General features: G+C 40.4%; 1 protein-coding gene across 2 annotated transcripts in view; it reads right to left on the minus strand.

The window, feature by feature from the left end:
- The window catches only part of tbk1 (TANK-binding kinase 1), a 109,199-nt gene that overhangs the window by 38,535 nt on the left and 53,434 nt on the right, over positions 1-17,230 (minus strand). For both annotated transcript variants that reach the window (XM_060902864.1, XM_060902862.1), the window contains exon 6: positions 7,180-7,340. In XM_060902864.1, the coding sequence (XP_060758847.1) occupies positions 7,180-7,340 (161 nt within the window). The remainder of the gene's footprint in view (positions 1-7,179; positions 7,341-17,230) is intronic.

Below are 17,230 nucleotides of genomic sequence, written 5' to 3' on the forward strand. Positions count from 1 at the left end.
CTTACTTCCGTGTTAACATTCAAGAGAAGCAGCATGCGTGCAGTGTTGCCAGATTGGGCGGTTTCAAGTGCATTTTGGCGGGTTTTGAACATATTTTGGACTGGAAAACGTCAGCAGTATCTGGCAACATTGCATGATGTGCGAGTCAGTGTTTATATAGGCTTAAATTCTGTTACTGAAAGTGTGTTATGTTTACAGTGAAGGACTGTGTGCACTTTTTTTTTTTTACTTAATACAAGAAATTAATGGATGCCAACATTTTTGCCAAAATGGTATTTTATTTTCCATTGTTTAGGCAGCTTCAGCATCATACTGTGAGATTCTGTTCAAATTGTTTTTTTCTTCTATGAAGCCTGAGCCATTTATTTTATTAGTTTATAATTATTGTTTAATTTAGTCTTCAGGAGAGACTGCCTGCACACAGTACTGGTATTAATAGGTTTTTTTTCTTACATGAAAGCTGAGGCATTTATATTATATTTTAAGGTAACTTCATGTTGTGCTGTGAGGTTCTCTGCACTTTAACTTTTGAACCAACAGGTGCATTTGGACAAGTAAAGCCTATTTTTCTGTATTTTTGTAGTCCTGGTAAAGTTGTTTATAGGACCATTTCTCAGTGTCTTTGTTTTTTTAATCAATAGTTTTTCAGTAATAACTTCATATTTAACATATCACTCAATTTTAATCACAAAAAGAGAAAATCGCAACAATTTCTCGCAACTTTCACTTCCTCCCGCAATGTAATCGCAACAAAAACCTAAAAAAACACTGCAACTTTCATCGCAATTTTTTGGAAAACCCCCCACAACATCAGACATTTTAGCCCGCAACAATCACAAAAAAGGCCCGCGGAATCCTGGGGGGGACTGAAAAAAGAAGGAAGTATGACCACGATTATTTAAAGTTTGGATTTTCATGGACTGGATCTGAAGATGCTCCACTGCCACAGTGTGTTGTCTGCCAAGAGGTGCTAGCTAACGATGCTATGAGATGTTTAAAATGTGTAAAACAAGATGTTTTAAAAAGCACAGATGTTTAAAATGTGAAAAAGAAAAAAATAATGTGTACAACAACCATTTTTTAAAAATACGAATGGAACATTAAGTATAGCAACAACAAAAATTGTAAGGGGGGGGGGCGCTGTTGTTTATTTGCTCTCCGAGGGGGGGCTGACTCTCCCACACTTTGAAACCCCCTGGTCTAGACAGTAGCCGAGAATAAAGATGCCTCATTCATGTGCTGCGTTTAACTGTACCAACAGGTTTACCGTCCAAACAAGATCACATGGGATTACCTTTCACAGGTGAGACTGGAAAAATACTTTTCATTGTATTTGGTCATTATAACGTAATTTTACAAACAGATTTTTCTGACTTTGTGGCTAATATGAAGTCTCGCGCATAATAGCCGCTCGGTGAAACCTGTCTCCAAACAACGAAGTATTTCCTTCGTAACTACGCTGATTGTTGTTAGTTGCTTAGCTAACTTTTCACATACTATGTAGGTTTCCCAAAAATAAAGACATGAAAAAGCAGTGGGAGACAGCTGTGCGACGGGAAGGGTTTTCTGCTACTCCGTCATCCATGCTCTGCAGTGAACACTTCAGAACGGAGGATTTTGACCGAACAGGTCAGACAGTCAGGATCAGAGAGGGAGCTGTTCCTTCAGTCTTCAGTTTCCCAGCTCATCTCCACCGGGTAGGTGTAGAGTTATAAGCAGTGAGAATTAAGTTAGATAATACAGTGCCACACTATGATGAACGTTTTTGAACGTATGATGAATGTTTTTAACCTTTCTGAATGTGAAGGAATCAGTGATGCATTTTGTTTTGGTATGACGTTAGAACCTGGCCGAACTCAGTTTGGCGGTCATTCAGAATATTGACGGGTATTTCGCACACTATTTATAACCATCACATTAAAAGTTATATGTATTGTTTTGATGCCTGTTTGTTTCCCAAATATATACGCGTGTGTTAATGGGTGAATAAAAGGCATCGAGTTAAATATTATTGTAGAAAGGGGCTTTATGAAGTTCAGTCCATTTACTTGCATTGGTTTACGGGGAAGATTTGCCACATCCAATATGGCGGACACTCTGACGTATCCCAGCAACGGGGCCACCAGCTCAATGCGGCGTCTATGTTTATATGTCTATGGCTTATATTTCCTATAACCACACTGCGACATTTTAACAAAACGAAACTGTGTGTATCGTTCCGCTTGTCTGTTTTTGTCACGTAAATTTCCACTTCTTAGTTTGAAACAGTTACTACAGTAAACATCATGGCAAATGATACTTTTCACGAATGTGTCAAACGATGATGAAAAGGAAGCAGGGATGCCAATTTTACCAGAAGCACCTTAAACAGGAATGTACAAATCAATGGGAGCTAGCTAGGTGCTTTAAAACATGGGAGGAGTGCGCTAGCATGTGTTGTCGCTCAAAAAATACAGCAAAATAAAAAAGCAGATGAGCCAATCAACATATGAATTTGTGATGATTTGCACTGCTGTTTTGAGATCTTGCTTTCTGTCAAGAAGAACGCTTAAAGTTCATTAAAGTGAATAAGAACAACAACTTTATCACACATGCACTTAAGCACAGTGAAATTCCTCTCTGCATGTAACCCATCTGAAGTAGTGAACACACACACACACACACACACACACACACACACACACACACACACACACACACACAGAGAGAGAGAGAGAGAGAGAGAGAGAGAGAGCAGTGAGCAGCTATGCTACAGCACCCAGGGAGCAGTTGTGGGTTTGCTTCCTTGCTCAAGGGCACTTCAGCCCAACCTCAGCCCATGGCTGCCCTATGTTAGCCTAACCTGCATGTCTTTGGACTGTGGGGGAAACCGGAGCACCCAGAGGAAACCCACACAGAACATGCAAACTCCGCACAGAAAGGCCCTCGCTGGCCGCTGGGCTCGAACCCAGAACCTTCTTGCTGTGAGGTAAGAACACGGTGCTGTATATGTTCAACTTTAGACAAGTATATAAAAAAAAATATAGCAAGCCTTATGCCGCTTTTCCACTACCAACGCGGCTGAGTTGGGCTGAGCCGTGCCATGCTGAGTTGGGCTGAGTCAAGCTGAGCGGGGCTGTTGGAGTTGCATTTCGACTACAACCGCGCTGAACCGTGCTGGCTGGAAGTGGGTGGACACATTGGGTGGAGCTAGCGAAAGTAGGTGGACGTCACGTGATGTCGTTAGGCGGCGCAAACAGTGACATCAGTGACCTTTTAAGCGGTAGTCTCACAACCCGGATAGTAAACAATAAACATGGAGGACATGGAGTCATTAGTGTTGCTGGTCTTGGTGCTGTGGCTTGTTGTCACCGACAACGCCAACAGATACTGGCAAGAGCGTATAGATGAGGCGAGGCGCATAAGGCTTCAGAAATTCTCGTAATTCTTCTTCTTCCGGGTTTACAGATCCCAGCGTGCTCGCGGGGCGTGTGTGGGCATGTGAGGACACTCCTCCTCACCAATCAGTGCACAGGGGAGTGTCTCCTCACGCCCCTAGCCCCACTCGGCTCGGTTTGGCTCGCTTCAGCCCCACTCCAAAACCGTGCGAGTTTTGGGTGCTGAGTAGGGCTGAAGCGAGCTGAGTCGTGCTGCTCTGAGGTAGTCGAAACGCGAGCCGTGTCGGGCTGAAGTGAGCTGAAAAAGGGTAGTGGAAAAGGGCCATTAGAGGCTTTATGTCCAAACAAGACCTAGAGAAATTAATTCATGCTTTCATCTCTAGCAGGTTAGACTGCTGCAATAGCCTCTACAAAGGTCTCCCTAAAAAAGCTGTTCAACAATTGCAGCTCATTCAGAATGCCGCTGCCAGAATTTTAACTAGAACAAAAAAAGTTGAACACATTACTCCAATTCTTAAATCCCTACATTGGCTTCCAGTATATTACAGAATAGATTTTAAAATCCTTCTAATAGAGATCTTGCAGTCACATGACCGGAAAGTACACAGCCGCCATCTTGTCGGTAAAAAACGCCGCTGTATACTGCTGCACTCGTGTACAGAATGGATCAATTTCAACCGACGGACTACACGGCTCATTTTTCTAATGAACAGATAACTAGATATATGTCTAAAATAAACGATCTACAGATTAGTGACCCTTATGGCTTACCGGACGGAGTTTTCATGACCGTGTCAGTGGATATTGAACTGCCAGCGGAATACCCAGACGTGTACAATTACCTCATTAACTTTCCCTCGCTGTTCAGTGGTGAAGCACTGCGTGCTTATAAATCTCTGCACAGTTATCTCTACAGAAATTCAGGATTTGTCAGCGACTCAGATGTGGCATCTTGTAAACAAGAAAATAACAATCCTCATTGGACGGGTAAGTCACTTAAGTATTGAGTACTAATACTATTTATATCAGTATCTAGTATAGCACTGACCAGCCGATTATAGAATAGAATAAGGTAATTCCAGCTGTAATTCCAAATCGTCCGTCTTGTTTACATGGATCTGGCGTTGGAGAGATAGAGGCTTAGCAGTGGAGATTTGAGTGGCTGTTTTCTGAGCTTAGTCAACAGGCCAGCTCTGCAGCCTCGCTTTTGCTTCCGCTCCCGGCGCTGCCTCCTTCGCTTTGCTTCCGATAACAATCCACGGAGACCCCGCTGGTCTCGCTATCTCGTCCGGAATGTTGTGCATGCGATGGAAATCGCTACAAACCGTCAGTTTCTGCTGGAAACCAATGTCCAGTAAGTCCATACGGTTGTAGTGGATATTGAAGTCCGGTACAGACGAACAACACGCAAAAATACACACAAAAAACATAAAAACCGTGCACAGGTAGGGAGAGCTTGTAGCCGCAGCCGTTGTAGTAGAATTGGGTTTTCCAGAAGAAAAGGTAGAAGCAGAAGTAGAAGGCGGAAATATGGCATTTGACCGACAAGATGGCGTCTGTCACAATCTGGATCGGCTGTGACGTCACATGCAAGTGCTCCATAGTGTATAAATCGCTAAATGGTTTAGGCCCAAAATACATCACCGAAATGCTTCTTGAATACGAACCATCTAGACCTCTTAGGTCATCAGGGACTGGCCTGCTAATTGTTCCAAGGATTAAAACAAAACATGGTGCAGCCGCTTTCTGCTATTATGCCACTCTTAGCTGGAATAAACTCCCAGAAGACCTCAGATCTGCCCCCACCTTGTCCATTTTTAAAACCAAGCTAAAGACTTATATGTTTACTTGTGCTTTTAATTGTTTTTAACTGCTTTTAACCTATGCTCTTTATGAAACTTGTGATATAAATATCTTGTCTTGTTCAATGATGGCTTGTTATGGCTTGTTATGCCGCCGGCTATTGTCAGTCGAGTCACAAAATTTAATATTAAATATTTCTGACAGCAAAAAAAGTTGTGAACATAAATTACATCCACTATGTCATGTATGTCCGTTGCCGCGTCAAGGGTGTTTACATCCTCGACATGAGTGCAGCCATTACTGCCGCCTGTGTTGCTAGATTGCGCGGTTTCCCGTCCAATTTGGGTGGTTTTAAGTGCATTTTGGCGGGTTTTGAACATATTTTGGGCTGTAAAACGTCAGCAGTATCTGGCAACATATTTTTTTTTTTACTTAATACAAGAAATTAATGGATGCCAACGTTTTTGCCAAAATGGTATTTTATTTTCCATTGTTTAGGCAGCTTCAGCATCATACTGTGAGTTTCTGTTCAAATTGTTTTTTTTTTCTCCTATGAAGCCTGAGCCATTTATTTTATTAGTTTATAATTATTGTTTAATTTAGTCTTCAGGAGAGACTGCCTGCACACAGTACTAGTATTAATAGTTTTTTTTTCTTACATGAAAGCTGAGGCATTTATATTATATTTTAAGGTAACTTCATGTTGTGCTGTGAGGTTCTCTGCACTTTAACTTTTGAACCAACAGGTGCATTTGGATAAGTAAAGCCTATTTTTCTGCATTTTTGTAGTCCTGGTAATCTTTTATATTGGTAAAGTTGTTTATAGGACCATTTCTCAGTGTCTGTTTTTTTAATCAATAGTTTTTCACTCATAACTTAATATTTAACATATACATCAATTTTAAACAACCCCCACGCCTCCCGCATAGTCTCCAAAATTTCTGTGGGAAACACTGGCGTGCGTAACAACGCTAATCAAGCTTAAGCTAGACGACCCGCCTCAAATACCCGTCCCGGGTAAATGTTATCCCAATTTTAGATGGCCTGTTCCAAACCATCCCGCCCCATGAAAAATTCGTACTTGCATATCTATCTATCTATGATGCTTTGCGTGCATCATTTTGCACCCTGCTGTAAATTATTTGTACCCTGCTATTCTCCCAAACTTTGAAGCCCCTGAACGTCGGTTTATGATATTGTTTATCCTTTAGGCGTATCATCTCTCAAAACAGAAACACGAGCGCACACACACACAAAAAAAAATTAAATAAATAAATAATAATTACAATAGTGTGACCCAAGCAGATTAAACAGGCGTATAACGAAGTGACAAATCTAACACTTTACAAATTATATTAATGGTCCTAATAATCAGAAAGTGATTAAATAAGCTGTTTTTTTAAACTGTGTGCTCTCTTGCTCTGCATCAACAGAAAAATATGCCACGTGGACATTAGACAACCGATTTGAACAAAGATTATATCAAAATGCGATTTTTTTTTAAACTGCATTTTACCACAGAATCACTTCAAAATTCACCATCCAGCTGAGATTCTGAGATTATCAGAGTTTCTGATTGCACAGCTGTTAACATTATTTCGCACTCCTGTACCCTGCTTTAAGCGGAAAATGGTGTAAACGTTTGTTTCCTGGACGATTAAATCGATTATCGTGAAATTTCCAAAAGGAAAATCACGATCAGGGAAAAATCAATATCGCACAAGCGGATTTTATTCATTAACAACCTTCCAAAAAACTGTTCTGATCCGTTAAATTCTAAACCACTCGCTGTTGAAACTGAGGCTGACCCATAAGTCGAAACTAAAAGCTGGGAGAGTACAGATGGAGGACATCGGACAAACTGGGGAAATTGGATTTGTTGCAACCGGCTTGCCGCGTCCCTAGTTATGTAATTTCCCTTAGAACACGACCAGTCGCCTGCTAATATAAACAGAACAGTTCCTGCAGTTTGAGCAGTAAGCACATGTACAGGTCTTACATAACTTCCTTGTTCCTGCGAGGTCCTTCGAAAGGTCGGAACGGCAGGCTGCCGGTCGCTGCGTGATAGAATGTGACGCCAATGCTCCACAGGTCCACTGTGGCTCCGTACTTCTTCTGATGGTCTTTTCTCAACACGGCTCGCTCATACATGTCTGGATGCTGTTACACACACACACACACACACACACACACACACACACACACACACACACACACAGAGGCATAAACATGTATATATAGGATATTACATGGTGGCACAAAGATCCCAGTGGTGAAAACGCTGGAAATGACATCATCGGAGTGAAATATCAGGAAATAAGTCACTCAGATCCGAGATGTATTTCATCTGAAAAATGCGAGTTTTTCAGCACGAGAAGATAAACTTCATATCTTCAAGCCAGCTTGTGATTTTCTTTTTATTATATCGACACATTCACAAATGAAGTCCCTAAATTTATCAAAACAATTCCCCCGATTTCCTCACAAGTCACATATCAAGATTTATGTCACGGTTTTGGTTCTCCATGTCCCGGATGAAAAATACGAGTGGTGTATTTCCCAGTAAAACACTCGTATCTATATAATATTTAAACAGTTATTCCACGAAATCGAGCTGTACATGAGCCAACAGCCAACGAGGTGCATAACACCGAGTTGGCTATAATCCATGTACGATGAAATTGAGTGGAATAACTGTTTTATTCTCTCCACATTCACTGGATTTTGAAAAAAACAGAGCATTTTTATTTTTTGCAAATTTGATAAATAAAAACTTTATACAAAACATCCGACAAAATAATTTCCGCTTAGAATGTAAACAAATCGGTGAAATGACGGAAGCAATTTGTGAACAATGCGATAATAATAATTCTTGAAAAATTTTTATATATATATATATATATATATATATATATATATATATATATATATATATATATATATACATACACACACACACACACACACATTCTTACCATCGAATATCGAATACTTTCATTCTGTATTTTTTTTTTTGCTTTTATTTTTGGGGGGTTTTGTTTTCGAATAGAGTTTTTATTTCGTCCTCTGCTGGTTCAGCAACATGCACCGATATTTTGTTTTTCTCTACTCACGGTATATGAGCTGATATCCTAGTAGCAGAGTAGCCAATCAGAGCCTACAACTGCTCATATCCAGTGAATGTGGATAGAATAAAAAGCAATATCCACCCTTTAAAAAAAATACCCGTGATAGAAACAAGGGCCGTCTTTAACTTGGTATGAATCATACATCACAGAGCCTAATCTAGGAATTTGAAAACAGGGGACCGATCCCTCACTAGTTGTAGAAACAGGGGACAGAAAATATTAACATGGGTAAAAATATCCCTCATTTGTTCCAGTTAGTGGGGACAGAAAAATAAGTAATACATTGGTAGATGTTTTCAAGAGTACATCTATAAACAGAACAGTTTTATTAATAAAACTAAATACATGTAACAAACATTCATATCAGATGTTAATCTATATAAGATCATAATTATGGCACTATATATATCCTTTAATACAGTGATATGAAAACCATATCAGCAAACACTTATCCACAGTTTATAGTATTGCACAAACATTATGATCAGATCTGAACTTTAAAAATGTAAAGATTTTAGATCAAAAACTATATGAAGAATTATATACTGCAAAACCTTACAAATATGACTAGTTTTCTGTTATATGACTAGGTTACTGTTACTATAAATCATGTGACTAGCCTATTTTTACCAATTTGACCACCAGTAGTACAACCCCGATTCCAAAAAAGTTGGGACAAAGTACAAATTGTAAATAAAAACGGAATGCAATAATTTGCAAATCTCAAAAACTGATATTGTATTCACAATAGAACATAGACAACATATCAAATGTCGAAAGTGAGACATTTTGAAATTTCATGCCAAATATTGGCTCATTTGAAATTTCATGACAGCAACACATCTCAAAAAAGTTGGGATAGGGGCAATAAGAGGCTGGAAAAGTTAAAGGTACAAAAAAGGAACAGCTGGAGGACCAAATTGCAACTCATTAGGTCAATTGGCAATAGGTCATTAACATGACTGGGTATAAAAAGAGCATCTTGGAGTGGCAGCGGCTCTCAGAAGTAAAGATGGGAAGAGGATCACCAATCCCCCTAATTCTGCGCCGACAAATAGTGGAGCAATATCAGAAAGGAGTTCGACAGTGTAAAATTGCAAAGAGTTTGAACATATCATCATCTACAGTGCATAATATCATCAAAAGATTCAGAGAATCTGGAAGAATCTCTGTGCGTAAGGGTCAAGGCCGGAAAACCATACTGGGTGCCCGTGATCTTCGGGCCCTTAGACGGCACCGCATCACATACAGGCATGCTTCTGTATTGGAAATCACAAAATGGGCTCAGGAATATTTCCAGAGAACATTATCTGTGAACACAATTCACCGTGCCATCCGCCGTTGCCAGCTAAAACTCTATAGTTCAAAGAAGAGCCGTATCTAAACATGATCCAGAAGCGCAGACGTCTTCTCTGGGCCAAGGCTCATTTAAAATGGACTGCGGCAAAGTGGAAAACTGTTCTGTGGTCAGACGAATCAAAATGTGAAGTTCTTTATGGAAATCAGGGACGCCGTGTCATTCGGACTAAAGAGGAGAAGGACGACCCAAGTTGTTATCAGCGCTCAGTTCAGAAGCCTGCATCTCTGATGGTATGGGGTTGCATTAGTGCGTGTGGCATGGGCAGCTTACACATCTGGAAAGACACCATCAATGCTGAAAGGTATATCCAGGTTCTAGAGCAACATATGCTCCCATCCAGACGACGTCTCTTTCAGGGAAGACCTTGCATTTTCCAACATGACAATGCCAAACCACATACTGCATCAATTACAGCATCATGGCTGTGTAGAAGAAGGGTCCGGGTACTGAACTGGCCAGCCTGCAGTCCAGATCTTTCACCCATAGAAAGCATTTGGCGCATTATAAAACGGAAGATACGACAAAAAAGACCTAAGACAGTTGAGCAACTAGAATCCTACATTAGACAAGAATGGATTAACATTCCTATCCCTAAACTTGAGCAGCTTGTCTCCTCAGTCCCCAGACGTTTACAGACTGTTGTAAAGAGAAAAGGGGATGTCTCACAGTGGTAAACATGGCCTTGTCCCAACTTTTTTGAGATGTGGTGTTGTCATGAAATTTAAAAATCACCTAATTTTTCTCTTTAAATGATACATTTTCTCAGTTTAAACATTTGATGCGTCATCTATGTTCTATTCTGAACAAAATATGGAATTTTGAAACTTCCACATCATTGCATTCCGTTTTTATTTACAATTTGTACTTTGTCCCAACTTTTTTGGAATCGGGGTTGTATAATATTGCATTTCAAATATGACTAGGTTAATATTTGTATCTGCCTGGGCTGTCACTTCGGTGGTAACATCGTCGACTTCGGTTTCATATTTCGTTTTCTTCTTGGTTGGTTCATCGGTAGTACTTGTATCAGGTTGTGTAATGTCGGCTGGATTAGTATCTGTCACTTCTGTGTCTTCGTTTTGTTTCCTTTTTTTGTCCAAAGGTCTTTCAACGTGACCACGCGTTTTGACATTGTTCTGTTTGGATGAGACAGAACGATATGCCATGTGCTTTTGGGTATTTTTAAAACACTTCACACGATTGGTTGAGATACACTGTCTTCCGGTTCAGTGACCAATGATATAATAGTTCACAAAACTGTTTTACCCGCTAAATAAACCATTCGGAATACTTTGGTCCTTTCCGATTGGTGTGTAAACAATGCTATATTTACCGCAGTGCTTGCTAGCTGGTGCTGACAAATTGATACACACAAAATTCAGTAAAACGCGACTACACGCTCTCTACTTATAAATGCGCGATAAAATGAATAGATACGCGATATCACTCTCGTGCCCAAAAAGTGGATGTGTGACAGACAGGTAAAAAAACGCGTATTACGTGCCCTAGATTAGGCTCTGCATCATATAGTTGGAAGTAAATCAATGAATGCAGCATTATGGTATACTGTGATAGAGAAATCTCACACAGCTACATCAGTATCGACGAGATCATCACGAAAAACTTTTAAAACAGGTCTCTTTTTCGAGCTGTTACAGCCGTGGTTGCGTGTTATGCTATTTTTGACCGCTTTTATAACATAGATATACATTTATACATTTTTAAAGAGTTCTGTTCTGTTGATTAGAACAGGATGCTTTGAGGAAAAAAAACAGACTAACAGAAACTATTCATCAGCATGCACTATTAGGTGATAACATTTATTAAACAGTCATTTTGAATATACATTCACCGGCCACTTTATTAGGAATGCCCATCCACCTGTTGTTTTATGCTGTTCTCTAATCAGCCGATCCCTCGACAGCAGCACGATGCATCAGATCACGCAGATACAAATCAAGAGCTTCAGTTCATGTTCACAATGTTCAAACAGAATGGGAAAAATTGTGATCTCAAAGTGTGACTTTCTTTCACTGTGGCATGGGTGTTGCTTTGAGCCAGATGGACTGGTTTGAGTATTTCAGAAACTGCTGATCTCCTGGGGTTTTCACACACAAGTCTCTAGTGTTTACATAGAATGGTGCGGAAAACAAAAAACATTGACATTGAGTTCTGTGGGTGGAAACAAACGCCTTGTTGATAAGAGAGGTCAGAGGGAAATGGACAGACTGGTTCAAGCTTTTTTGCCAGGAAGGATATAGTAACTCATATAATCACTCTTTACAACCGTGCTGAGCAGAAAAGCATCTCAGCATGCAGCAGCAGAACAGAACAACACACTGGGTTCCACTCCTGCAGCCAAGAACAGGAATCTTAGACTCAAGAACAAGTTCCTATTAAAGTGGTCGGTGAGGGTATGTATCTGTATTCCTAATATCAAAAACATATAGTATAATGTTAAAAAAAAAAAAAAAAGAGATGAAAAAACACCTCACATGCGATTATCTCTGTTCGAACACACACATCATCTCCCATCTCTTTTTTTCCCCTCAACATACTGAGTGAAGATGTCGTCTACCTCGCTACCTGCACTACGTGTCTGCTGTGTTTTCTAGATATTACCCATCTAGTGTGAAATTGTTAACATATACAAAACCGTATTTGTCAAACGTTTGCACTAGAAAGCTAAATAATCCACTCCAGTGGTTCTCAAAGTGGGGTCCGGGGTCCCCCAGGAGTCAGTGAAGCATCCTTGACTTTCAAGTGACATCAAAGCAAAACAGAAACCCGGATGTCGGCCATGTTGGTGGAGATATAAATGCGGGGTCAAGCGACATTCAATACAAAACATAGTCATGCCTGCACAACTCTTTGTTTTTCCACTGCTTTCAAGTGCTGATGACACGTTTTTGACATCTTTGGCGATGTTTTATAACATAAAAAGTAATTCCCATTGATCCATATATTCATTCACGAAGGCACCTATTTTACAAGTTATGATGATAAACGCGGCTATTTCGGCAAATTTGACGGGGCTGCAGCACCCAGGAGACGGAGGAGGAGCTATATGACGTCAGCGAAAGAACCTTCCTCCTAACTTACCAGTTTATTGTTGATGCGGCAGGTGTTCAGTTTGTCATTATTAGTATTATTATTATACATATATATTTTAGTTATGCCTTCGCGTTGTGTTGCCGGCTTTTGCTCCAAAACCTACAAGGATGGGGTAAGTTTATTCAAGTTTCCCAGAGATCCCGAGCTGCATGCGAAGTGGGTGAAGCAAGTCAGGCGCACTCGTGACAAGTGGGAGCCCTCACCAACATCCGTCCTGTGCTCTGAACACTTCGATTTGGATTGTTTTGACACCCTTCCCAGCTTAAAAGAATCTCTTGGGTGTGCAGTTCAGCACAAACGTGTGTTACTACCATCAGCAGTGCCTACACAGTGTTGTCAGATTGGGATTTTTCCCGCCCAGTTGAGCGGTTTCAAGTGCATTTTGGTGGGTTTTGAACATATTTTGGGCTGGAAAACGTCAGCAGTATCTGGCAACAGATACTGCTGACGTTTTCCAGCCCAAAATATGTTCAAAACCCACCAAAATGCACTTGAAACCGCTCAACTGGGCGGGAAAAATCCCAATCTGGCAACACTGCCAGTATTCCGGAGGGGGTCTACTAGTAGCTCTGCCGGATCCAAAGACAGTCCTCCTGTCAGAACATGTGTTGTGAAACGACATAAGATAAAGGTACGTAGAGCTATAGATTCTACATGATAATCATAAATGTAATCATAAAGTCGGCGTGATATCAGTCATGTATTTGCTTGTGAAAGCTTGCGGCTTTCATGTAACTGCCGCCTAGCAACGAGAGGCAAAGGGTAAAGAGGGTAGGCTATCATAGATTCTATTCGGAAGAGATCAACACAATTCTAGACTCCCAGAAGAGGAAGAGCTAGCACTAGAGAGTTCACCGGCGTTTTCATGCGCCATTTCCATTGAGTAGAACCAGAGTAGAACAGCCAGTGAACCGCAGCGTGTTCTCCCGCTGACGTCACAACATGGCCGCGAGCCACGGACCCAGTTTTCTTGCGCTGTGCAATTAAAAGTTGGATATTTGCGTAACAACAGCTTCTTTTCACGTAATAATAACAGAAATCTAACATGTTTGCCATGTTGTATAGTTTATTTAAGAAATTGCATAGAGTCATGTTCGTGTCATCAGCCCTTTAAGCATTCTTTTAGCTCTGCCATATCTTTGTGCTGTATATGGTTGTGGTCACTAGGGTATTAGGCAGAAAAAGAAATTTACCAGTCAAAAATAATATTTTATATAATCCTGATAAGCGCCGCAGGTGCGAAGACGAGCGCCGCAGGCGCGAAGTCCCTCTAGGGGGGTCTGGGGGCATGCTCCCCCAGAAAATTTTTGAAATTTAGACTTCATTTCCTGCATTCTAGGACATTTTCAGGGTGAAATGGCGTGTAATTTTTGATCAGAAATATTGCATATTTTTACTTTGTATTTTTTTCAGTTTCACTCCTGAATGTATCAGATGTATGTATGGTGTTTGATTTGGTAACAAAAGTGAAAAGAAAATAAACAACAATGAATTGTATATAATCTTTTGATCTAGTTACAGTATTTAATAAAAAAAAAAACCCAACAGTATTCTATTTTACCATACCCCAATGAAACCCCCTTGTTAATCAATGTATCACACATACCTTTTCTGTCTTTTTGTGGAAAAACGAATCAGTTTTTGTCACATTCAATTTGGGGCGTTTGTTGGGATTCATCTTGATCCAGAAGAGTGAGTCAGCAAAAAAAAATGCGGTTCTCCCGCCAAGAAAGAGGAAACTACAACGCAGGGTGTTTGGCAATTTTCGACCAATCAGAATTCGCGATTTATTCAGTCCGCATGTTACAAGATTCAGTGCGGGCCAAAATGGCGGAAACGATGAAATATTCTGATTTTTCATTTCAAGTTTTCAGTATTTTTCGTATTAAACTGTGTTTCTTACGATTTGTAAATGATGGCGGAACCACACACGGACTGGCCATCGGGAGTAGCGGGAGTTTTCCCAGTGGGCCGGTGGTTCAGTGTGGGCCAGCGGAGAAAAAAAAAAAAAAAAAAAAAACAGTTGCGCGCTGGCCTTTAATATGATAAGCAATGTTAACAGTTTCTTTAACAAACTGTTAACATTGCTTATCATATTAAAGGCCAGCGCGCAACTGTAATAAGCAATGTTAACAGTTTGTTAAAGAAACTGTTAACATTGCTTATCATATTAAAGGCCAGCGCGCAACTGTTTTTTTTTTTTTTTTTCTCCGCCGGCCCACGCTGAACCACCGGCCCACCGGGAAAACTCCCGCTACTCCCGATGGCCAGTCCGTGTGTGGGCGGAACATAACTGGATTTATCGGACGACATGTGGGAGTATTCATGTGCGAAAATTTTCGGCATTATCGTCCGTTTCAGTATCCGTCTGTGTGTATACTTGCCCGTTGAAATCGGCAATTGCCCGTCAAATTTACGGGTGGACGGGTCTCTGCCTAATACCTTAGTGGTCACAATGGTACTCGCGACCGTGGCACGTTCAAATTTTTTAGAATTCTGTCAGTGGTTTGGAAAGAGGGCGAGGAAACTCTGAGGCTTAGTACGGAGAGGATACGAGGGCATCAGGACACTTCATTCAATGACCATTTCGTCCAATAGTTAAGACATTTCGTCCAAAGCCTTTTTCATACGCACTATCAATTGGGCCACCCATTTTTTATCTTTAGGTTCACGTATTTTTTCAACATATTTTTGATGATGTCGGTCGAAATAAAAAAATAAAAAAAAAAGTATCCTTGTCCAATTTTTTTTTTGCATGGCAAAATTTCAATGTCGGATTAAGATGATAAAATAATTTAAATTCAAGAGACACACTTTACATACATACACACGCGCACACAATATATATATATATATATATATATATATATATATATATGTATATATATATATATATATATATATATATATATATAGATATATATATATATAGATATATATATATATATATAGTATGTGGTATGTGTGTGTGTGCGCGCGTTCTTGTGTATAAGTTTATAACACGGACTAGCATTCCAATACTTACTTCTCTGAAGGTATGTGGTCATATGACCGTTGCGCTCTCATGAGCACATCGAAGGCTGATACGTTCGTGCTACTTGATTCGATAGGACTCTCTGCGGCACCATCCTCTTCTAATTCCACAGTCAGATACTTGCAGCCAAAATCGCGAACTAACGTTATGGCAGGCATATTCGGCATCGCGCTCGTTACATCACCACCTTCTTTCTGAGAACCAAAGATCGTTTTGATCTTTTCATTGTTTACTTTCAACACTTGAGAGACGAAATCGCCCACGTTTTGGTTCGTGAGACAGTGAAAAGACTTTTCTTTACCACACTTTATGCTTACGTACAGTTGAGGCGATAGCTCGGAATCCATGCTGTCAGCGTCAGCCATGGTCAGCACGAGGTTGACACTGTCGTAAAGCGGTTGTAAATACCATAAAAACATTCTAGTGAATACTCAATGTCATAAATAGTTTTGTTTTCGGACTCGGCTGAAGTGGATATATACAACACACATTGTCGTTTGCATTTGCGATTCTAATACTGTTTACTTAAATAAATATGACCTAGTACCAGGGATACAGTGCTGTTACAAGAAAAATATATGACTTTTTTTTTACATTTCTTTTTGTATGTATTGGTGGTTAAAATAAAAATACGCACAGACTTTTTATTTTTCTAGCGGTAGTATTTAACTGCCGTCGGCGGATCCGTGATCCGAAAAATCTAAAATGAGTCGCCTTATGTTATATTTCAGGTATTCCAGTGTTCGTGAACGAAAGCCCCGCTCCGTGCCTAAAGATTTAACATGATCCAGCCGGCTTTAAAAATGAATAACTCGGCCAACAGAGCTCGCAGCAAAGACAAATTTTACAGGCACCTCCCTCTAAGCCTCCCCATTCGAAAGAGCACAGTCTCGGGTCGGTAGGACCGCACCTCGGCCTGGGATTCACGAACAAAGCCCCTGCGAGAGCGCTGCTCCGCGCCTGAAGATTTAATAGGATCCAGTCGGAAACAGACATGCAAGCGAACAGCCTTCAACGACCAGGGCGTGAACTCATCCCAGGGTCAGCAAGTGGCACGGGCCAACGTGGTTACCCCCCCTTAGTGTCGAAGCGCACGTACTATGGCACTCATTTGCTTTGTAAAAATGTGTTTTGTTTCGATCAGATTCCATTGAGAACTCCTTTTTTTTCGAACAAACAAATACCTGAAATATAAAATAATTGATAGTGCGTATGAAAAAGGCTTTGGATGAAATTACCTGTATTCGTACTCGATGGTCGGTAGACGCGTCTTAGCTTCAGTAAAGTCTGACTTTTTAAAATAATATGGGTCAAACCCACACATATCTATCTTCTCTTTGTATCGAATCTTCGCTCAAATCGTGAGAAAATTCAGCATTGTTTACAGACACGCTTTCAGCGCCTGCCATCCTAG

Source organism: Neoarius graeffei, chromosome 21 (assembly GCF_027579695.1).
Source record: "Neoarius graeffei isolate fNeoGra1 chromosome 21, fNeoGra1.pri, whole genome shotgun sequence".
In the NCBI taxonomy this organism is placed as follows: domain Eukaryota; kingdom Metazoa; phylum Chordata; class Actinopteri; order Siluriformes; family Ariidae; genus Neoarius; species Neoarius graeffei.